General features: G+C 47.3%; 1 protein-coding gene across 3 annotated transcripts in view; it reads left to right on the top strand.

The window, feature by feature from the left end:
- The window catches only part of FAM162A (family with sequence similarity 162 member A), a 49,144-nt gene extending 26,929 nt beyond the window's left edge, over positions 1-22,215 (top strand). For all 3 annotated transcript variants that reach the window (XM_065586109.1, XM_065586100.1, XM_065586106.1), the window contains 3 exons: positions 8,584-8,692; positions 14,079-14,187; positions 21,965-22,215. In XM_065586109.1, coding sequence (XP_065442181.1) covers positions 8,584-8,692; positions 14,079-14,187; positions 21,965-22,060 — 314 coding nt within the window. In that variant the 3' untranslated portion in view covers positions 22,061-22,215. The remainder of the gene's footprint in view (positions 1-8,583; positions 8,693-14,078; positions 14,188-21,964) is intronic.
- The last annotated feature ends 2,045 nt before the right edge of the window (positions 22,216-24,260 follow it).

Here is a 24,260-nt window from a genome sequence, read left to right as displayed (position 1 = left end):
TCTGGAGTCTAGAACCGCACCGATGAATTCTATTCTCTGGGTAGGTTCTAGAGTGGATTTGTCCTTGTTGAGTAGGATACCCAACTTGTTGAATGTGCGCACTATTATGTGGACGTGATCGCGAACTTGTTCCTTGGTGCGACCGCGTACCAGCCAGTCGTCTAGGTACGGGAACACCTGTATCCCTTGCCGACGAAGGTACGCTGCCACGACAGCCATACATTTCGTGAACACCCGTGGGGCCGAGGATAGGCCGAAGGGAAGGACTGCAAATTGGCAGTGCACCCTGTTTACCACAAATCGCAGGAAGCGTCTGTGAGGCGGGTAAATAGCAATGTGAAAGTATGCGTCTTTCATGTCGAGGGCGGCGAACCAGTCTCCAGGATCGAGGGAAGGGATAATGGCCCCCAGAGAGACCATGCGGAACTTCAACTTTACTACGAATTTGTTGAGTCCGCGCAAGTCCAAGATGGGTCGCAGACCTCCTTTGGACTTGGGGATGAGGAAGTAACGGGAATAGAATCCCCTGCCCCTTAAATCCACTGGAACCTCCTCTATGGCCCCCATGGCGAGGAGCGTAGAGACTTCCTGTATAAGAAGTTGCTCGTGAGAAGGGTCCCTGAAGAGGGACGGGGAAGGGGGGGAGGAGGGGGGAAATGAAGAAAACTGGATAGCGTATCCCCTCTCCACCGTGCGGAGGACCCAACGGTCCGAAGTTATAAGGGACCAAGCACGGTGGAAGTGGGAGAGGCGATCCCGAAAGGAGGGGGCTGGATCCTGGGGGATGACTGGGGCGCCGTCCTCGACCGCACCTTCAAAAGTTCTGCCTGGGGCCTGAAGGTGGTCTAGGTGGCCCCTGGTTCTGGCCGGGTTGAGGGCCGGTCCACCTTCTTCTACCACCTCGCCCTCGCCTCCGGGCCGAGTCCTGTCTCTGACGAGGCGGGGGGGGGGTAGAAGCGCTGAGGCTGCGGCCTAAATGGCCTGCGCTGGGGGCCCACAACATGCATCCCCAGGGAGCGCATGATTGTTCTCGAGTCCTTGAGGCTCTGCAGGCGAGAGTCCGTCTTATCTGAGAACAATCCATGACCCTCAAAAGGCAGATCTTGTAGGGTTTGCTGCAGCTCCGGAGGCAAACCCGAAACCTGAAGCCAGGAGATCCTGCGCATAGCGATACCCGAAGCCAGGGTCCTCGCCGCTGAGTCTGCAATGTCCAAGGAGGCCTGCAAGGAGGTCCGAGCCACCTTCTTGCCCTCCTCTACCATGGCTCCAAACTCTTCCCTGGACTCTTGGGGAATCAACTCCTTAAACTTCCCCATAGAGTTCCAGGAGTTGAAATTGTAGCGGCTCAGTAGCGCCTGTTGGTTCGCCGCTCTAAGTTGTAGCCCTCCGGCTGAGTAAACCTTACGGCCAAACAGATCGAGCCGCTTAGCCTCTTTTGATTTAGGCGCTGCAGCCTGCTGGCCGTGGCGCTCTCGTGCATTCACTGATTCCACCACCAGTGAACACGGTTGGGGGTGGGTATACAAGTACCCATAGTCCTTAGACGGGACAAAGTATTTTCTTTCCACCCCTCTCGCTGTGGGTGGAATGGAGGCAGGAGTTTGCCATATCGTATCCGCATTCGTTTGTATCGTGCGGATCAGAGGTAACGCCACCCTCGATGGGGCATCTGCTCCAAGGATGTTCACGATCGGGTCGTGCACCTCCACTATCTCCTCCGCCTGCAGGTCCATATTACGGGCCATCCTACGCAGGAGATCCTGGTGAGCCCGAAGATCTATCGGAGGGGGACCCGTACATGAAGTGCCCGCCACTGCCTCGTCCGGAGAGGAGGAAGAGGATGCCTCCGGTGGTACCGGATCCAAGGGGGGGTCCTGATCCCCCTGCTCTTGGGCCGGGGCATCACCTGCACTTGGGTCCCTGGTGTCGGGTGGCGTGGACACCGAAGCCTCCATGCCTCCTGGCGGAGGCCGAGAGATGGTGGATTCTGGGGCCCTTCTGACCGAGTGACCCGAGCGAGAGGTCGATGGTATTGGAGCCCCTTGCTCTTGGTGGTACGCCCACGGGGTCCAAAACGACCAGTGAGATGGTCCATGAGAGTGGTCCTCTGCCATCTCTTGCCAGTGGCCGAAATTTTGTTCCTCGGCGTGCCCTTGAGGGGGGTATGCCGATCTCGACAGGTCCTCCGAGGAACGAGACGCCGATCTTGACGGCCATGGCGGCGCCGAGAGAGATGAAACCATCCCGGTGGGCTGCGGTGCCGCACGGTGCCGGTCCGGAGATGATCTATCTCTGCGCGGTGCCGGCGATCGGTGCCGGGACCGCGACCGGTGCCGATGACCTCGTCGGTGCCGGGAGTCGGATCTGGACCTCGACGAGGATCTGGAGTATGCCCGGTGCCGGGAGCGACCCCTCGACGTCGAGCGTCGACCGTAGCGGTGCCGAGAACTACGTCTCGACGTTGATCGGTGCCGACGATCATATCGGTGCCGAGACGAAGAGCGGTGCCGCGAAGAAGATCTTGGCCGCGAGTACGACCGGTGCCGAGACGATATTCGGTGCCGGGACTGCGAGCGGCGTGGGGACCTGCTTCGGGACCTGGATCGGTGCCGAGGTTCCAGCCCTTGTGATGGCGGGCGCATCAAGGCAGGTTTCCCCCTCGACTGGACCGGGCGAGTCAACGGTGCAGTCGGTGCCGGTGGTTGAGGCGGTGCCGGCTCCGTGAGAGCTATTAAGTCTCTCGCCGCCGCGAAGGTCTCTGGAGTCGACGGGAGGCACTGTATCACCGCCGGCCTGGGGGGAGACGCTATTTGCACCGGACTCAACGGCCTCGGCGCCGGAGTCGACGGTGCCGGAGGCACCTGTTTTCGTTGCTCCACCGGCGGACGCGGCTCTACCCCCGGCACTGGGGGAGCTGGCGTCTTCGGCACTGATGTCCCCGTCTTATGGGCTTTTTTATGCCCTGGGGATAAGGACCGGCGCCGAGGCACTTGCTGTGTCTGCGGTGCCGACGAGGTCCGGTGCCGGGGAGGCTTGTCTGACGCCACTCGCGTGGTCGTCGCAGCCGGTGCCGCCGGGGCACTGCGCACCGAGGTGCTAGGTGCCGGGGCCTTGCCCGTGGAAGGAGTGTCCGGGCTAAGAGCCGCCTCCATCAGAAGTTGCCTGAGCCGAAAGTCCCGCTCCTTCTTGGTCCTCGGACGGAAGGCCTTACAGATTTTACACTTATCTGTCTGGTGTGACTCTCCCAGGCACTTCAGACAGGAGTCGTGCGGGTCGCTCGTGGGCATAGGTTTAGCGCAGGAGGCGCACAGCTTGAAGCCGGGAGCGTTGGGCATGAGCCCGGCCCCGCGGCCGGGGGAGAAAGGGGGGAGACGACCCCCTTAATCCCCTGGACTACTTAGAACAACTTTAAAACTACTTAACTAATTTACAACAAACTCTAGAACTATAACTATAACTACAACTATGATACAACAAGATAAGCTAGGGAAAGTGGAGAACAGCTAAGCAGCGCTCCACAGTTCCAACGACCGTCAGGGGCGGTAAGAAGGAACTGAGGGGGCGCCGGGTCGGCTGGGGTATATATTCAGCGCCATGAAGGCGCCACTCTAGGGGGCTCCACAGCCGACCCGCCGGTGTTGCTAGGGTAAAAATCTTCCGACGATCGTGCACGCGGCGCGCACACACCTAATGGAATGGATATGAGCAAGCACTCGAAGAAGAAGAGGTTATTACTGTCCAAAGCTGGTTTTAGCACTTCAGCAAACTCTGGTTCCCGCTGCTTAGGCACTGAGTTTCACTAGTTCAGTGGGCTGACTTGAAAACTTTGGCAGCAAACATGTATTGCTTAATATTTTTGGTAGCTATTTCAAATTATTTTAATAGATTATAATAAGTTTAAACCTTAAATCTGAAATTGACAACTTATGTTAATTTTAAATAGGTTTACTTTTTTTATAAACCTTATCTAATTTAAATTTTAAAAAATCCAATTTAAATAATCGTTTAAAAAAATTGTTAATCCACCTTGGGTAGTTTGTAGCTGTGGGATGTTTCCATCCCTCTAATGTTCATGTTACAATGATTAGCAGTGACATTGTTGGTGATAAAGTTTATATATAGGTTTTATAGTTAGCAACTCATTGAGATAAATGTGGGCAGCTCACAGGTCTTGGGTAATATTTTGTGGCTGCTTGCTGACAGAGGATGACAAAACGCATTAGTTATTCCTGGTTCATGTTTCCAAGGTTGTCTTCACAGATATGAGGGCTAGAAACATAAGATGAGGGGAAAGCAGTGGATGTGTTATTCCTTGACTTTAGCAAAGCTTTTGATACGGTCTCCCACAGTATTCTTGCCGCCAAGTTAAAGAAGTATGGGCTGGATGAATGGACTGTAAGGTGGATAGAAAGCTGGCTAGATCGTCGGGCTCAACGGGTAGTGATCAATGGCTCCATGTCTAGTTGGCAGCCGGTTTCAAGCGGAGTGCCCCAAGGGTCGGTCCTGGGGCGGTTTTGTTTAATATCTTTATTAATGATCTGGAGGATGGTGTGGACTGCACTCTCAGCAAGTTTGCAGATGACACTAAACTAGGAGGCGTGGTAGATACACTAGAGGGTAGGGATCGGATACAGAGGGACCTAGACAAATTAGAAGATTGGGCCGAAAAAAACCTGATGAGGTTCAACAAGGACAAGTGCAGAGTCCTGCACTTAGGACGGAAGAATCCCATGCACTGCTACAGACTAGGGACCGAATGGCTAGGTAGCAGTTCTGCAGAAAAGGACCTAGGGTAGGGTTACCATACTTAACAAATAAAAAAAGAGGACCCTCCATGAGGTCCTGGCCCCGCCCATTTCCCACCCCAACCCCGCCCTAACACCGCCCCCCCTCCCTCCCACTCCCAGCCACACGGAAAGGGCTGCCCGAGCGCTACCGGCTTCACAGTTTGCCGGGCAGCCCCCAGACCCTGCGCCCCTGGCTGGCGCTTCCCCAGTGCAGCTGGAGCCCGGGAGGGGAAGCGCCCAGCCGGGGGCGCAGGGTCTGGAGGCTGCCCGGCAAACCGTGAAGCCGGTAGCGCTTGGGCTTCGGGCAGCCCCCTTGCCTCCGGACCCTGCGCCCCCAGCCGGGCACTTCCCCTCCCGGGCTCCGGCGGTGCAGGGTCCGGAGGCATGGGGGCTGCCCAAAGCCCGTAGCGCTCGGCTCTTAAACAGAGCTGAAGAGTCAGGGAGGAGCAGAGCCGCCGCGGCCAGAGGCTCTGCTCCTCCCCTGACTCTTCGGCTCTGTTTAAGAGCCGAGCTGCCCCAGCGCTACCGGCTTCGGGCAGCCCCCGTGCTTCCGGACCCTGCGCCGCTGGAGCCTGGGAGTGGAAGTGCCCAGCCGGCGGCTTGGGTCCGGAGGCAAGGGGGCTGCCTGAAGCCCATAGCGCTCGGGCAGCTCGGCTCTTAAACAGAGCCGAAGAGTCAGGGGAGGAGCAGAGCAGCCACAGGAGGGGAAGTGCCCGGCCGGCATTTTCCCGGACATGTTCGGCCGGGCAATTCCCCCCGGATGGGGATTTGATTGCCGAAAAGCCGGACATGTCCGGGAAAAACCGGACGTATGGTAACCCTAACCTAGGGGTCACAGTGGACGAGAAGCTGGATATGAGTCAACAGTGTGCTCTTGTTGCCAAGAAGGCTAACGGCATTTTGGGCTGTATAAGTAGGGGCATTGCCAGCAGATCAAGGGACGTGATCGTTCTCCTTTATTCGACATTGGTGAGGCCTCACCTGGAGTACTGTGTCCAGTTTTGGGCCCCACACTACAAGAAGGATGTGGAAAAATTGGAAAGAGTCCAGCGGAGGGCAACAAAAATGATTAGGGGTCTGGAGCACATGACTTATGAGGAGAGGCTGAGGGAACTGGGATTGTTTAGTCTCCAGAAGAGAAGAATGAGGGGGGATTTGATAGCAGCCTTCAACTACCTGAAGGGGGGTTCCAAAGAGGATGGACCTCGGCTGTTCTCAGTGGTGGCAGACGACAGAACAAGGAGTAATGGTCTCAAGTTGCAGTGGGGGAGGTCCAGGTTGGATATCAGGAAAAACTATTTCACTAGGAGGGTGGTGAAACACTGGAATGCGTTACCTAGGGAGGTGGTGGAGTCTCCTTCCTTGGAGGTTTTTAAGGCCCGGCTTGACAAAGCCCTGGCTGGGATGATTTAGCTGGGAATTGGTCCTGCTTTGAGCAGGGGGTTGGACTAGATGACCTCTTGAGGTCCCTTCCAACTCTGATATTCTATGATTCTATGATTCTAAGACCCTATTCTCTACTTTACAACAAAAGAATGTGAAAATTTCTAGCTGTGCAAAATAGATATAAAATGCTACCAGGTTAGAATGGTGGTGTATGACACTTAGCCAGTAGGTTATAGTAGTGCAGTATTTCTCAGATTCTTGAAAGCTGAGCTTGCCTTCAGGAAAACAAAACCAATCTCATCCTCTTCACTCCCACCATATATTGCTAAAATTGAAAACATTGGTAGGCTAGTCACAATATACTTCCTCTCCTTACATGTTTGGAAAAACAGTGAAATAGTTAACCAAACATTGGCTTCTAAATTGTTGTCATTGGCATGTGAGCACCTGTTAAAATGACTAAAGCGGTTCACGTCTGAGGCTTTCTACAAACTCAGGCAGACTTTTCTGCAGTGGTTACATTTGAATCACATTTTAAAAGGTTTCCTTCTTAACCATAGCAACTGGAGAGTTACTTTTATTTTAATGAAAGCTGAATCTCTCGAGCCCCATTGCCGCAGCTAGTCCTTCAACATGAATTCACTAAGGCAAGTCATGCCTGACCAACCTGATTGCCTTCTATGATGAGATAACTGGCTCTGTGGATATGGGAAAAGTGGTGGATGTGATGTATCTTGACTTTAGCAAAGCTTTTGATACGGTCTCCCACAGTATTCTTGCCAGCAAGTTAAAAAAGTATGGATTGGATGAATGGACTATAAGGTGGATAGAAAGCTGGCTAGATCGTCAGGCTCAACCAGTAGTGATCAATATCCAGTTGGCAGCCAGTATTAAGTGGAGTGCCCCAGGGGTCTGTCCTCGGGCTGGTTTTGTTCAACATCCTCATTAATGATCCAGATGCTGGGATGGATTGCACAGTCAGGAAGTTCACGGATGACACTAAGTTGGGGGGAGAGGTAGATCTGCTGGAGGGTAGGGATAGGGTCCAGAGTGACCTAGACAAATTGGAGTATTGGGCTAAAAGAAATCTGATGAAGTTCAACAAGGACAAGTGCAGAGTCCTGCACTTAGGACGGAAGAATCCCATGCACTGCTACAGGCTGGGGACCGACTGGCTAAGCGGCAGTTCTGCAGAAATGGACATGGGATTACAGTGGACCAGAAGCTGGACACGAGTCAACAGTGTGGCCTTGCTGCCAAAAAGACTAACGGCATATTGGGCTGCATTAGTAGGAGCATTGCCAGCAGATCGAGGGAAGTGATTATTCCCCTCTATTCGGCATTGGTGAGGCCACATCTGGAGTATTGTGTCCAGTTTTGGGCCCCCCACTACAGAAAGGATGTGAACAAATTGGAGAGAGTCCAGTGGAGGGCAACGAAAATGATCAGGGGGGTTAGGGCACGTGACTTAGGAGGAGAGGCTGAGGGAACTGGGCTTATTTAGTCTGCAGAAGGGATGAGTGAGCAGGGATTTGATAACGGCCTTCAACTACCTGAAAGGGGGTTCCAAAGAGGATGGAGCTCAGCTGTTCTCAGTGGTGGCGGATGACAGAACAAGGAGCAATGGTCTCAAGTTGCAGTGGGGGAGGTCTAGGTTGGATATTAGGAAACACTATTTCACTTGGAGGGTGGTGAAGCACTGGAATGGGTTACCTATGGAAGTGGTGGAATCTCCAACTTCAGAGGTTTTCAAGGCCCGGCTTGACAAAGCCCTGGCTGGGATGACTTAGTTGCGGTTGGTCCTGCTTTGAGCAGGGGATTGGACTAGATGACCTCCTGAGGTCTCTTCCAACCCTAATCTTCTATGATTCATGCCCAGCAGTTTAGGAAATACTATCCTATTGTAACATAGCTAATACACACTTTCTGCAGTGTAATAATAATAATAAATGGAGATATCACATCTCCTAGAACTGGAAAGGACCTTGAAAGATCGAGTCCAGCCACCTGCCTTCACTAGCAGGACCAAGTACTGATTTTGCCCCAGGTGTAACTTATGCTAAAAGATGCAAGGCAGTGGAGAACCAGCCCCACAATATTTATTTATTTATTTATTTAAATGAATACTCTGATTCTGGAGAATGATTCTGTGAAAGGTGTGGGTTCTGAGGCACATTCTGTGCCTTCAGAATGGCAGAGTACGTGGGGCCCTAGGTAAAGTTCTGTCACCTTAAGCTTGGTTCAGTTCCACATGCCCTTACAGCTTCTCCAGGAGTGCTCATGTGATATTTCTGCTCCCTCTTTAGTTACAACAGAGCTCATGCCTGCAAATTTGTTTTGCTCACCCTGACAGTTTCATTAAGCTATGATTATTCTGTATATTGTAACTTCTCTTCCATATTTGCTATAGGGCATTCTACCTTCAAAGTGCCAGGACACAAGCCTTCAGATTGGGAAAAGAAGGTTCTGCTGTGGTCAGGCCGTTTCAAAAAAGTAGATGATATACCAGAGACTATCTCGTAAGTGCCAATCCTGAAATTATAAGTACAGTAATGTATGCCTACCGAGAAACAAGTTACTGAATGAAAGTATACAGGACTGAGTATCAGTTCTGCAGAGGTGTGACGTCAGGAACATGATATCATTGAAATACAACACTGCTGTGATCTCCATATCCTGATGTAGAGGGCACGCAGTTGCTTAAATTATCCCCCTCATGATTTTCCCAAAAGGAAGATGAGTAAGTAGAAGTAATTTCAATAAAGGAGACCCTGAACCAGCTATTTTGCCCTAAATTTTTTTTAAAAGCTTTTGCAAACCCTAGTATGAATAAAAATATTTTCCTGATTATCTTTTTAAATGTCCGTGAAAAGTGTTTTATGTTTGTTTCATGAAAAGTACATAATTCAATAATTATTGAAACAAGACACTTAATATAAACCATATGATCATAAATAATATTTATTATTATCAATTATAGACCTGAGGGGCGAGAACTCAATCTCCCTTGGGATTTAAACTAAGCAAATAGTAGATTAGGCCTCTAATGACAATAAAACTTAGTTAAAATTTCTCTGCAGCAAGTCTAGCCTCAGTGCGAACACTGTGCTAGTCTTTGAGAACCAGAAAGTAAACTGACCATTTTAGACTCTGTCCATGCAGGATGAAATGTAAATCATACTTCAAAAAACTTCTTTGAATAATTACACCTGGCGTTAATGTAGATAAGGACTTTTCTTTTTTAAATGAGTTATGTTGACAATGTCTGTTTAAAATCCTTTTGTAAAAGTGAACCCCACATGAATTACTTTGCACCATTTTGGGAATGTGATGGGGCCTGTGGAACTGCTGTGCCCTCCTGAACTCTCTCCAGCCTCAGCTGTCTCTCACAATGCCTTGCTAGTGACGAGCTGCAAACCCCTCCAGGTGCTGTTATCACTCAGCACAACAGCATGTGGAGCCCCACACCCAGCTAGATGGCATGAATGCTTCCAGAGCCACTCATGAATCATATAGAGAAAGGCACCAGACCCAAATCCTCCCAGCATTGTCTCTCAGGAATATACTGTCTTGCACTGCTCAAGATGAGTAATGCAGATTTATTAATTGCTTCACCACTTCATCAACGGAAAGTGGATATACACCAGCCATTGCTGAGTCTCCAGGCAAAGTTGAACAATTCCCCTAGTGTGGCCTTATGCAGGTGAGTCATTGCATTGTAGCTCCCTTGCTGGACAATGGTGGTTGATTGGTTGGTTGATACCCCGCCGGGGTGTTGTTTACTTTCCTTGGGGTTGCGTCTGGGGAGCTAATATCTGGCTGATTCCTCAACTTACAGCATGTTTTAGTGCAGGGGTGGGCAAACTTTTTGGCCTGAGGGCCACATCTGGGTATGGAAATTGTATGGCGGGCCATGAATGCTCACAAAATTGGGGTTGGGATGCAGGAGGGGGTGAGGGGTGCGGGTTCTGGGGTGGGGCCAGAAATGAGGAGTTCAGAGTACTGGAGGGGGCTCTGGGCTGAGGCGGTGGGGTGGGGGCTCCGACTAGGGGTGCAGGCTCTGGGGTGGGGCTGGGGATGAGGGATTTGGGGTTCAGGAGGGTGCCCCAGGCTGGGATCGAGGGGTTCGGAGCGTGGAAGGGAGATTAGGGCTGGGGTTGGCAGTTGGGGGAGGGGGAGGGGAGGAGGAGGATCAAAGGTGCAAGCTCCGGGCAGTGCTTACCTCAAGCTGCTCCTGGAAACAGCGACATGTGCCCCCTCAGGCTCCTACACAGAGGCACAGCCAGGTGCTTCTGCGTGCTGCCCCATCCACAGGCTCTGCCCCTGCAGCTCCCATTGGCCGCAGTTCCCGGCCAATGGGAGCTGTGGGGGCGGCGCCTGTGGATGGGGCAGTGCACGGACCTAGACTTTGCTACATTTAAACCAATCCACCTGAAATTCCACAGGCATGAATTTATACCAAGATAGAATTTCTGTGGAAATATGGAGTCAAATTGGAGAAAATGAGGGTCAAAAAGTGTGGGGACTTCATTTTTCTAATTTTGTAGTGTTGGTTTTTTTTTCAGGGGGGCAACACTGAAATGAAATATAGGTTGGCCCAGAAGTTTCAGATTTGGACTACTGTGTCATTCTATGGCAGAAGGGAGCTGTTGACAAATTCTGGACTGTAGGATGTTGGAATTATTATTTTGAGTGATTTTTCTTTCAAATTATGAGCATTACAGTGTTCCTAACACCAGTGACTTATGAGCACTTGTCTATACCTGTGTGCCTTCTAAACAATGCACAAGTGTCATGTGCTATTTAGGGGGCATGCAGGTGGTATACTACATATACTTAAGTACACTATATCAAGTGGATCATAAATTTGTTAGTCTCTAAGGTGAAACAAGTACTCCTGTTCTTCTTGTCCACATGCTTGTTGACACCTTCAAAGAATTCTAATAGAGTTCCTTACATCTCTCAGTGCAAGGCAAATTTTCCACTCCTCAGTTCCTTCTTAACTTTTTTTTTTTCTTTTTCTTTTTAAAAAGTGTGTACACCAAAACTAGACACAGTATTCCAGTGGTGGTCTCGCACTAGTGTTCTGTGCAGAGGTAACCTCCCTATTCCACTGAGTCTTTTTCTGAGTTACTGCTTTGTATGTCTACACTGTGGAGTCCATACTGGCATAGCTGTGTCAGCATAACTATGCCAGCACAACCCCCTACTATATGTGCAGCCTACATCAACAGAGTTTTTTTTTTCTGTCCGTGTAGGAACACCACCTACTCAAACTACGTTAACTTCACTGATCGAAGTCATCTTCTGTTGAGATAGTTGCACCTACGCTTGGGGTTTTGTCGGCATAGCTGAAAAGCGAGGGTGTGGGGTTTTTGTTGTGTGCGGTGGTTTTTTTTTGTTTTTTTTTTTTCCCCACACCTTAGGTTGGTATAGCTATGTCACTCAAACTTATAAGTATAGACCCATCCAGAAAGTAAGGGGTACATTCTTTGTTCAGAAATGTATTTAGCTGTATTAAAATTCACACTCTTTGTTTTGGCCCAGTGTACTTCAGGATCCAGATTGTTCTGTCTAAGTGACCTGCTGTTGTTATTACTTACCACCCCAGAATCTGCATACTTTATCAGCACTGATTTTATATTTTCTCTAGGTCACTCCTAAAACATATTAAATAGCACTGGCTCAAGCACCCACCACAGGAGAAAAAATTACTGGGTATTAAATGACTCTTTACAGTAGTGGAGAAAAGCATAACAGGAACCACTGGCTGGAAGCTGAAGTCAGACAAATTCAAATCAGAAATAAGTCACGTACTTTTAACAGGTTGATTAACCACCTGAACAAACCGAGGGTAGCAGCAGATTCTCCATCTCTTGATGTCCCCATATCAAGACTGGCTGCATTTCTGGAAGATATGCTTTAAAAAAACACAAGTTATAGGGCTCAATACAGGAGAAACTATGTGAAATTTAATAGATTTAATGGAAATTTAATTTAAAGAAGTTCAGATTAAATGATCTGGTGGTGGACCTTAAGTTCTATGAAGCTGATCACTGTGGGACCATGCTAGAAACACTTGCAGTTGATGATTCCTCACTATCGGTTAGAAAATAAATACAGCATATTTTAATGGATTGAGAAGTGGCTTTTATGCCAAATTTTTAAAATCAGAATGTCATGCAGTCAGATGCCTTACAGAAGTCCAGATATACAACATCAGCACAGTTACCTTCATCAGCCAAATTTGTAATCTTAAAAAATTACATAAAGTTCATTGACAAGACCTATCGGCCACCATCAACCATGTTGGTTGGCATTACGTATATTACCATCCTTTAGTTCTTTGACTGTCTCAGATTAGCTGTTCCATTATTTTGGCTGGGATTGATGTCATGCTAACAGGCCTATAACTACCTGGTTGGTGCCATTTACCATTTTTTGGCATGACATTTGCTTTCTTCCACTCATCTGTAACTTCTCCAGTATGACTCTTTAAAAAAACAAACAAAAAACTCTTTTCTGGAGTATTAGAATTCTATTGGAGGGATATCGTTTTCTGAACTATAGGTTGGTTTAAAAGGTTATTGTCTCTATTAAATTCTGTAGGTCTCTGTTTATAGAAAACACACCTTCACATTTTGTCCCATGGAGGCCCATTTAGCATCTGTATCCTTAATACCAACACTGCTCACTTTTGTAGGGGTCCACTGTAACTGAAATACTAAATATCAGTTGTATGATATTTAATGTTTAGCCCAACCTGAGACCATTGACTTCTTGATAATTGAATTTGAAGTATTTACAACACAAATCCTTTAATTCTTCTACTTTGCCCTCCATAGAGGGCATTTGGAAGATCAAGATGACTGAAGCTGGCCTTGTAGGGAACTCTACCTCCCTAAGAGTTAACAGTAGGCCAGGCTGCAAATGTCTAGAAGCAATTGATATAGCTGCAGATGTTGGGCATATCTAGATAAGATCTACTGAAATTTGCAAGAAAGTCTCTACAGGGCAAAACTTGCATGGTATAAACAATCCTCCATCTTCAATTAAACCTTCTTGAGAACTGTTCCAGAAGACAGTAGGAAGTGAAATTTTAGACTTCTACCAAGAGCTGCTCAAATTTTCCTAGGGGCATAAATTGCCGGTGAACATACTGGAGACCGCTGATATGAAATCTGTATTTTAAAAATGTTTCTAATTGCAGCTAGCATTTCCAAACCCAGTGCTGGAGGAAGCCATCTTGCTGAAAAGTTTAATTTATGGTGCAGAGTGTTTAAGCCCAATGAAAAAAATATAAACCAGTTTTGATGCACCTCCACCCCCAAAAGCTCAACTCTTTCACAGTTTAATCTTGCTTTTTACCCTGCACACTTTCAGGATGTGCTCAAACTAGAAAAAAGGTGGTCTTACCATGTGGTAATGTGGTAAAATCCTAATGTGAAGGCAGTTTGTAGTTTTTACATGGATTAGCAAGTTGAGGTAAGCACTGGGAGAAGCTAGTGGTAAGAAAACACTATGGTAAGAACACACTTCTTTCCCCCCTTCTTCCCCTTACTGAGGACAAGATTTGACTGTCAGGCAGAGCAGAGGGGATATGGTATTCCAGTGATCTGAAAATGCAGCATTGTCTAGTGATTAGAGCAACAGACTGAGTGTCAGGAAACCTGGGTTCTCTTCTCAACTTTGCTAATGATTTGTTCTGTGGTCTTGGGCAAGCTACCTCCCTCTGTCTGTAAGATGGGGATAGTGCTTTGGGGGGGTGCCGGTGAAAGGCCTGATACAAATGCTAGTTTCTTGACAGTAGATAGTATGGATTCTTGTTTATCAGGATGATGAGATATCAATAGATTAGAAGCTACGGTCTCTGATAATGATTTTGGCCTCCCTTTGCTTCATGAGGTTTGAGTTGATCGATGCTGCGCGAAATAAATTGCGTGTGAAGATCAGCTACCTGATGATTGCCCTGACAGTACTGGGATGCATCGCGATGGTCATTGAAGGAAAGCGGGTGAGTACAGTATTGGATAGTTGACTGGAGCTGAACCTTATCCCACAATCCTCAGATCAGTAATGAAGTAATAACAAATACTACTTAAAGCAATAAACAAATATTAAAATGAAGACTTTACCACTCCCCCAAAACTCACCCAACACCAAGATGCGCCCTTCCAGGAGAGACAGAGAGCTACATTTCTTATAAATGCAGCAGTTGTTCCTCTGTGGGAATGTGCACACTTCTACTTTATCCCTTCGTGTGTGTGTACTTTGCTGAGGTAGCGCTCCTGGAAGTGCATACATAGGAGGTGAGATGCTGTCCAACTTCTGTTATTACACCTAGCATTCTCACTGAAGTGCACAAAACCAGAGTAGAATATTCTACTGTGCATGCTCAGGATACCATTTGCAGGTGTTGCTAAGTTTGGAGAAAACCGTAATTAAAATTACAGATATCAAGTCCCATTCTTAGTGAACACTATTGATATTGTAAAATGTCAAAGTTCAGCTGTGTCTGAGGTATCCTCCACCTCGAAATCAAAAGGTGTACAACACATTTGCATATTGGGTAAAGTGTATGTTTGTTTCAACTGAACTAAAAAATGACTGAAGGGATTTTCCTTAGACTTTCCAAAAACAAATTCACTTTCTGGCAGAGACCAATGCAGTAAGCCCCCAGAGTTATGAATTATTACTGTTTAAGAATTGCCCAGGCATCAAGGCTGCTTAGAAAAATTAAGACCGAGGACTGAGAGGAAAACAAAAAATAGACCTTAAGGTCTAACAGCAAGTATCTGAGGAAATATACAATCACTGCAGCCTCCCTGCAGCCTTTAACAAGAGCCCTGCAGCCAAAGACTTCCACTCTTTCCCAGTCTGTGAATGAATGTATTAAAACATAAAATAAGTGAATAGCAAACAGTAAGATATGTGGAAAAATTGGAAAGAGTCCAGCGGAGGGCAACAAAAATTATTAGGGGGCTGGAGCACATGACTTATGAGAGGCTGAGGGAACTGGGATTATTTAGTCTGCAGAAGAGAAGAATGAGGGGGGATTTGATAGCTGCTTTCAACTACCTAAAAGGGGGTTTCAAAGAGGATGGATCTAGACTGTTCTCTAGTACCAGATGACAGAACAAGGAGTAATGGTCTGAAGTTGCAGTGGGAGAGGTGTAGGTTGGATATTAGGAAAAACTTTTTCACTAGGAGGGTGGTGAAGCACTGGAATGGGTTACTTAAGGAGGTGGTGGAATTGCCTTACTTAGAGATTTTTAAGGTCAGGTTTGACAAAGCTCTGGCTGGGATGATTTAGTTGGGGATTAGGTCCTGCTTTGAGCAGGGGGTTGGACTAGATGACCTCCTGAGGTTCCTTCTAACCCTGATATTCTATGATTTTGTGATTATATGATGATGCCATGTGCAATAGTGGAAACATAGGGAACTTGATGGAATCTAATATTATGATTAAATGAAGTTTATGTGTATAAAAGGGACATTGACTGCAAGATACAGTTTTGGGTAAAATATTGTAAACTTTACTCCTGGGGGATTTCTGCACCAAAAAAATTAAAACGTGTGCAGAATTTTTAAAATTCTGCAAATTTTATTTGTCAAAATAATACTATATAATCACGCTAGTATCAATTATTTTGGTAATTTATTTCAAAATACCTGTTAGCAAGTACGTGTCAAACAATGCAGACACAGAAATAAATTTCTCCAGGAGAGAGAGAGAAACTCCTGTGACAACCCAGTTCCTGCTTCTCTGGCCCTTCCCCACCAGAGCCCAGCCGGGGAGGGGGGAAGAGGCCCCCCCCTACCCACACCCGTGGTCGACCTCCCCCTCCCCAGCCCAGACATTCACACATCCCACCCCCCCAGAGGGCAGTAAATAAAAGGACCTTAAACCAAATAGTATGTTTTTTTATAAGGACACTTAATCACAGAGTGGAATAATCAGAACTTTGATTAATAGTGCACAGACTCAGCTCAGCCACATATCCCAGCAATCCACTATTGTTGTAACAAAGAGAACAGAAATGGTGAACTTATACAGCTGTTCTGGCCAGCCAGAGAACAACCGTTCTTGAAGTGACTTTACTTCAGTGATTCAAGAGAATGATTAAAGGATTAAAAACCATACCATATAGGTTAGTGATAGACTCAGAGAACTCAATTTTTGTAACTTAACAGAGACAACATTAAGGGGGGGCATGACTGCAGTTTTTTAGTATTTAAATAGGGAACAAATATGTAAGAATGGGCTCTTCGGTCTATCACAGGAAGATATAACATGATCCGATGGCTGGAAGTTGAAGCTAGAGAAATTCAGACTGGAAATAAGACCTAATTTTTTTAAGAGAGAGTAATTCACGATTGAAACTATTGAATAGATTCCAAGGTTGCAAGGGGCCATTGTGATCATCTAGTCTGACCCCCTGCGTAACGCAGGCCATAGAACTTCCCCAAAATAATTCCTAAAGCATAACTTCTAGAAAACACATCCAGTCTTGATTTAAAAATTGTCAGTGATGGAGAATCCACCACAACCCTTGGTAAGTTGTTGCACTGATGCGATGACAATTTACACTAGTTGAGGATCTGCCCCCAAATATTTGCCATCAACAGTCCTGGCAAAAACCTGATTTTTCTAAGGCTGGTCTTTAAATAGAAACAAATACTTGTTGAAGGAAATGTAGATATTTCTATCTTCCCTTTAATTCAGTCATGCTTTTTTTTCTCTCACAGAGCTGAAAACTAAAGTGTATAGTAAGCTGTTTCTGTAGCTCTACTATCACTCAGATGTTTTATACATAAGGGCTTCATGATTTGCATTGCAGACAACATGCTAAATCCTATTATGGGTGTATGTAAAAAGGCTGAAGTTTTTATTTCTAAAAATAACTGATATTTTAGTTACTCATGTTTATTAAAAAAAACTTTTCATAGAATCATAGAGGATTAGGGTTGGAAGGAACATCAGAGGGTCATCTAGTCCAACCCCCTGCTCAAAGCAGGACCAACACCAACTAAATATCCCAGCCAGAGCTTTGTCAAGCCGTGCCTTAAAAACTTCTAAGGATGGAGATTCCACCACTTCTGTAGGTAACCCATTCCAGTGCTTCACCACCCTCCTAGTGAAAAAGTTTTTTCTAATATCCAACCAAGACCTCCCCCACTGCAACTTGAGACCATTGCTCCTTGTTCTGTCATCTGCTACCACTGAGAACAGCCAAGCTCCATCCTCTTTGGAACCCCCCTTCAGGTAGTTGAAGGCTGCTATGAAATCCCCCCTCACTCTTCTCTTCTGCAGACTAAACAATCCCAGTTCCCTCAGCCTCTCCTCCTAAATCATGTGCCTCAGCCCCCTAATCATTTTCGTTGCCCTCCACTGGACTCTCTCCAATTTGTCCACATCCTTTCGGTAGTGGGGGGCCCAAAACTGGACACAGTACTCCAGATGTGGCCTCATCAGTGCTGAATAGAGGAGAATAATCACTTCCCTCCTTTTGATCATTGTGTCAGAAATATTCCCATTACCCAGAATGCATTGTATGGGTCTCTAATGTCAATAACAAATGTGTATGATGTTAGTGGATCCAGTAATGTTATTCCTAAACTGTTGTTTCAGAGCAGCACCGATGAAAATAGTCTGAGAGAAAATATCATTGAGTGTATTAGCATTATTATTAATTATGGAACCTACAGGACTTAATTGATCAGATCCCCATTGAATGTGCAAAATCACACTAAAAGCCATTCCCTGCCCTGTGTAGCTTGCAGCCTACATTCCTGAGGGGAAAAGCTCCACATTCTGGGAAGTAGGACTAGTTGGGATGTTATCCAAAATTTAATTAGTTTTGGCTTCAGGAACTATTCATCAACCAGTCCCACTTACTAATCTATTGTATATATGAAAATATTCAGTGAATTTAACAGTGCTGTGGAGTACTTGTGAAGTGTCCAGTGTTGGTACTTACCAAGGATCGTGGTGGATTCTCCATCACTGCCTATTTTAAAATTAGGATTGGAAGTTTTGTAAAAGATCTGCTCAAGGAATTATTTTGGGGCAGTTCTGTGGCTTGTATTACACAGACTAGATGATCACAGTGGCCCTTTCTGGCTTTGGAATGGGTAAATACATTGTAAAATGAACTGTGAAACAAGTTTAAAGAGCATCAAAGAATATGGAGGGACTTTGTATAATTTATCCAAACACTAAACTAGACACTTCAGCAGCTAGCAGAGTGTTGATGGAGAAATTGAAACTTGAGCAAGCACAACTGCAGAGATGGACAAGGGATGCACCACAAAGGGACTCATGGGAAGCGAGTGGTGGCTGTAAGTTGATGACCAAAGCAAACCAGTCCGTGTTCAAGGTTGTATCAAAAGCTATGCCCTGACTTGTCTTATACAAGCTCGTCTGACAAGATGTGTTGAACAAAAATACTAGAAAATTCCAGCTCCAGTTGCAAGAACTCGAAAGGTGGTGTCTTGGTCCCTGACTGGATGGTGAGAGAGGAGGATTCTCATTTTGGTTGGATATTTTCAATCTTTGGAAGAAGTATTGGTCTGTCTGACTGATCCATGTCAGGACCTCCAAGATGATGAACTAAGTTGGATCACGCAGCAGAAATGGGATAAAACTGCTTGTTTCCTTCAGCACATCACTTCCCAAAACCCAAAGTCACCAGGAAAGGAGAAAACTGAGGTCCTCGACTGGCCAGCCTGGAGTCCTCCTGGTGACATTGAGTATCTATCTCAGATAAGCACTTTTAAGTGTCTCTCTTTTCCAGCAATTTGGGTTGCCCATTATGGCACCAGTAAGAACTATAGTTATGTCTGCCCTTCACTTACCTGTGATTGCTGTGAATAGTAACTGAGCTGAAACACACACACACACACACACACACACACACACACACACTTTTTATTGGATGACTGCTCAAATCAGTTAATTTACAACTTCCTGAAACTGGATACCTAATTAGTAAGAAAGTATATGTGCTGTTGTGATTTAAAGATTGTCAGAGTTAGTGTACGTCCTTGTTTTGTAACAGGTTCCAATCAAGATTGATGTAAAGTAGCTTTTAAACTGAATAAGTTCCTGTTAACTAAGATTGTAGGACACTGTACCTTTGTTTACCGTATTTAAAGGATTCATAGTGCCTTTCAACTTCTAGGTGCATACAGACATAAAACAGACCAACGTACAAGCCTCTTAAACTGCACTCAATCTATACAGTCTTCATAAATGTCGTTTGTTACGTAGTTAGGAGTGTTAGTCAGAACCTGGAACTAAAATCCTTCATTGGTAAGTAGGTTAAAAGGGTTGACTACTAATAGATCTATCGGGATGGAGACCTTGGTGAATTAGCAAGGAAGTAATTGACCAAATTATCTTTGACTTTTCTTTTGACTCCCCGCACCATGTTAGCAACACTAGAGTTGATAACCAATTGGCACAAGTTGGGCCCTATTCTGAGGGGCTCTTTTTCAAAAATCTAACCAAAGTCACCTTCCCACAATAGAAAATAACATTTATACTCACTATCGTGGTTGTGAGATTTAATTCTGAAAACCTAAATGTTTATTTTCACCAATTTTCTAGCTTGTTAGCTAAATTATATTTCAATATTCATTTTATATCCCATACCAAGGGAGGCAGTAGGCGGACCGTGGCCCAAATCTGTATCACCAGGTGCTTTTCAGTGGACCGCGGGGGCAGAGATGATGCATGGGCAGGGCATGTGGGGTTGCGACCCCTCCTCCCCCATTACTCTGGATGCCTCTGGAGGATACGCCCAGAAGGGAGGAGGCAGCATGCTCCTGGCAGCTAAACTCTCTGTGTCTGTGCAGCATGGGGAGAGAGGAAGAAGCAGAGTGGCTGGCTGAGCTCCTCGCCCCTACATGGGGATGTTTTGCCTTCCCTTCTGCTGGAGTCCTAGGGCTGCTGCTTGCTTTACAGACCATCTGCAGGTGAGAGGCAATGCATGGGACTCCAGCAGCAGGGAAGGCAAAGCAGTCCCATGTGGGGGTAGGGAGGGGTTCTCAGCCAGCCACCCTGCTGCTTCCTCCCTCCCCATACTGCACGGACATAGAGTGTGCCGCTGGCAAGGGGAGTGCTGCCTCCTCGCTTCTGGGTGTCCTGAAAAATGAGGGGGCCACATGACTCCCCAGAAACTTTAATTTGTGCCCCCCCCAGCCACAGTTACTTGTTGCCTCTGTGCGTGGGCTGAAGCTGAGCTGGGACTGGAGGAATGCAGAGACGTGTTTGTGTGTGTGTCTGGGGCTCAACTGGAGCACACACCTGGCCTCGTCTCCCCCCCCCCATCCCCAAGCAGTCCCCGGAGCCCACCCTCCCCAACCTCATGCTTCCCCACCCGTGAACAGTCCCCAGAGCCACTCTACCCCCCCCCCCCCGCCCCACTGACCTCATGTCCTCCCAACCTCTCATCCCCAGAGCCCTCTCCAGTCACCCTGCCCCCACTGGCCTCTTTCCCTCCCCCGTCCACCTCCAGTCACCTACTTGTGCCACATCCTGTCCTCCCCACATCTCCCCAGGGCTGCTATCTGGAGTCTTCTTGCTGGTTCCTGCTACCTGGAACCTCCTTCCTCCCCCTCTGCTGTCCCAGCCCCCAAAGGGGCATCACACTGCTAGCTGGATCATAGTCCAGCAGCTTCACCTCCTGGCTCTGAGCTCAAAAGTATTCACATACTGACACCCTGCTTTGCTGACCAGATCCCAGCCCATACCCATTCCTTTTCCCCCTCCCCCCCCCCCCATCTCTGCTACTTGACTCAATTGGGAGCATGGAAGAATTTGGGGGGGGCAATCAGCAATGCTAGGGAGTGCAGGTCAGCCCTGTGTGTCCCATTTTCAGTTTAGGGAAATACTTTCTGGGCAGGGAGCTGGCAAGTGATGGGGAAGCTTGGGAGGGCAATCGGGGGCTAGGGGAGGGGAGCTGGGTGTGGGAGGTCTGGATCTTGACTATACCATGACCAAGAAATCTGGACCTTGACAAAAAAAATAGACTACCGCTGTCCAATATTATTAGTTGCTTCTGTTAACAATACTCAGTAAAACGCTCCAAAAATTAAAATTCAGCTTTCATAGAATCTTAGAATATCAGGGTTGGAAGGTAGCTCAGGAGCTACTCCAGTCCCCATCTAAATCATCCCAGCCAGGGCTTTGTCAACCCTGACCTTAAAGCTTTCAGGTTAGCTTCTTTAATTAAGCAATTAAAATTAAAAGATCCCTAAGAAAGGTGGTTCTGATATGCTTACACCAGTCAAAGGCAGTTTCAACCCTAGAGGCGAAAGTTTGGGAGAGTTATGAGTGAGTGGGAAGGGGGATTAGAATGGAAGCCGTTCTTAACTATAGCAGCAGTTGCTACTGGAATACGGTCTATCTACCTTTACTTTGTTTTCCAAATTCTCCTGGCTTTCGAGGAAAAGAGAAACTTATTACCATTGAATAGAAAAAGGGAAAGCATCTGCCAGAGCCATCAGTATATTGGCTTAATTCAGCCCATAGGAAATAATGAACTTAAACCAAAAGAATTCTAGGATTTTGTGCCTTCAGAATTTATTTTAACCCCCTAGCTCTGCCTAGCATTAAAGCTGACATGTTACAAAAGAGCATCTAGGCATGAGCTGTTTCTCTGTGAGCTACATATCTGAAGAATGCTCCCTTAGTCTACCAGATGGTTTGTTCATTGCTAGTTCAAACTTCATCTCTACAGTACAGTAAGTAACATGTTCACTCTCCCTTTATCATACTATTGTAGGCTGTCGGAAGACATGAATCCCTTACAACCCAAAACATGGAAAGAAAAGCTCGCTGGAGAGAGGAGGTTGCTCAGAGTGCATCTGCCAAACCCTAGGAGAGGGAGGAGACCTGGTGAGAAGGATACAAAGATGATGCTTTCTTCATTGATGAGAGAGGGGTAGATCTTCATGTGTTTTGCTTTTACATTATGGTCCTCTGCTCTTATGCTTTAGGAAAGACAAATAAATTATTTTGTAGTAATACTAAAAATCTGTCTTGATTTTTTTTTTTATTGGGCTACGACCAAAATGCCTGTTTGAACAGCTTAGAAGAACAAGTAAAGTGCTAAAACTGAGCAGATGCTGTAGTTGCTTTTCATACAGAATGTTCAATGCTTCTGTTTCCTAATTGTAGTAATACAACCATATCCTTCTTGGATGGACTTGATTTACTCTACTCCCCTAGTGTCATAACCAAGTAAAGATATAGGTTTTCACCTCTTACAGACAGAGATTCTTTCCTACTATCTGTTCCTCTAAAACAGAGGTGGGCCACATCCGGCCTGGCCCTTGAGCTCCTGGCCGGGGAGGCTTGCCCTAGCCCCTCCCCTGCTGTCCCCCTCCTCCGCAGCCTCAGTGCGACGCAACGCCAGTGTGGGAGGGGGCTGCACTGCGGGGGCATGGGAAGAGAAGGAAGAGATGCTCACCTGCAGGTTCAGGGGAGCAGGCGGGCGGCCAACGTGGCCGGAGGACTCAGGAGGAGCACCGGGCGGCCGCACAGCTGGCCGGAGAGAAGCGGCACTTTGAAGGGGAACCTGCCACTTCTCTCTGGCTGCACGGCTACCCCTGCTCGTCCTGAGTCCTCTGCCCACGTTCGCAGGGTGGCATTCTGAAAGGGCTTTGGGGGGGGGGGGGGGGTTGGATAGGGGGTGAGGTTCCTGGGGGGCTGTCAGGGGACAGGGGTATGGATAGGGGTCGGGGCAGTCAGCACGGGGGGGGGGGGGGGGTTGGATGGGGGCGGGGGTCCCAGGAGGAGGCGGGGCGGTTAGGGTTTGGGGAGGTACAGCCTTCCCTACCTGGCCCTCCATACAGTTTTGGAACCCTGATGTGGCCCTCAGGCCAAAAGGTTTGCCCACCCCTGCTCTAAAAGTTTAAGAGGGGATTTTTCATCCCACAGTGAATGTTGGTGTTCAGAGACTTCAGCTGCTGAGTTGTCACTATGAAGCTACAACAGACTTGGGGGAGACAGAGCTTGGATTTTAGTTTTTTTTTTCTTTACTGCTTGGATACCATGCTGTGGCACCCACCCTTACCTAATGATTAGGAAGCTGCTTCCAAGCCTGACTCCCCTCTCTCAGAGCATGGGGATTAACTTCCAGAGGGGGACTTGCCTGTAAGCTGTCTCCTCTCTCATAGTAGGGCCCACACTGGCAATAGAAGGGTGCCTGCTTAGCCTTCTTATTAGGAGGGTTCATGGGGGTGGGGGGCTGGGGACAGAGGAAAGGCCAGCTGAAGAAGAAGCTGGCTAAAGCCCTGGAGTTGGCCATCTCTGCCTGTAAGAGATGAAAACCCGTATCATCTCACAAAGGAGGCGATTCAACCTATGTCTGAGTTGTCTCACAATTGTGACCCAAGGGAGTCTGGATCAACTTGGAGTGCTTCTCCAGCCTCTTCTGACTCTAAGCAGCAGTGCTGGGGGGATCTCCAGTTTGAAGGAGGGAGATACTGACTACCCTACGGTAAGCTGCAGAGAGACTGCTTGAAATACAGTCCCAGTCCAAGGGACCCCTGTGGGAAGGAGGAAAATACCAACTGCCTTAAGGTGAAGGTGAGAGAGCTGCTGTGTGAAATAAAGCCCAGCTGCTGCAAGAGGGGCTGGGAGCAGCTTTGAGAAAGTGCCTCTGTAGTTGGTTAAGACCACTTGAGAAGCTACAGATCCATGATGGGGTAGTAGTCTGCTGACTTGGTGAGGACCCAGGGCAGCTGTAACCTTCTGCATTTGTGGGTGCATACTGGGGCCAGGGAGAGGGTGGGGGGCATTTAGAGAGGGCTCAAACCTGCAGGGGGGGAGGGGGAGATAACCCCTAGTCTTGCCTTTTCTGATGCTGCTGCCACTAGGAGTGATATCCCTGACCCCTTTCCTACCTTTGGGTTCTCAGCCTGACATACTAGTCTGTCGCATCTTAGGCGCATTTAACATGTGCGATTTCAGCTTTACGTGGTCAGCAAAAACAAAAAGAGAAAAATAATTTAAATACTGTTTCTGTAGTGTGGGTGATTCCACCCGCCATTACACTCAATGTAATTTTGACTATA

This window comes from Chrysemys picta, chromosome 1 (assembly GCF_011386835.1).
Source record: "Chrysemys picta bellii isolate R12L10 chromosome 1, ASM1138683v2, whole genome shotgun sequence".
Classification (NCBI taxonomy): Eukaryota; Metazoa; Chordata; order Testudines; family Emydidae; genus Chrysemys; species Chrysemys picta.
Note: the sequence above shows the minus strand (reverse complement) of the source record. Positions and strands in the feature narration are given on the sequence as shown.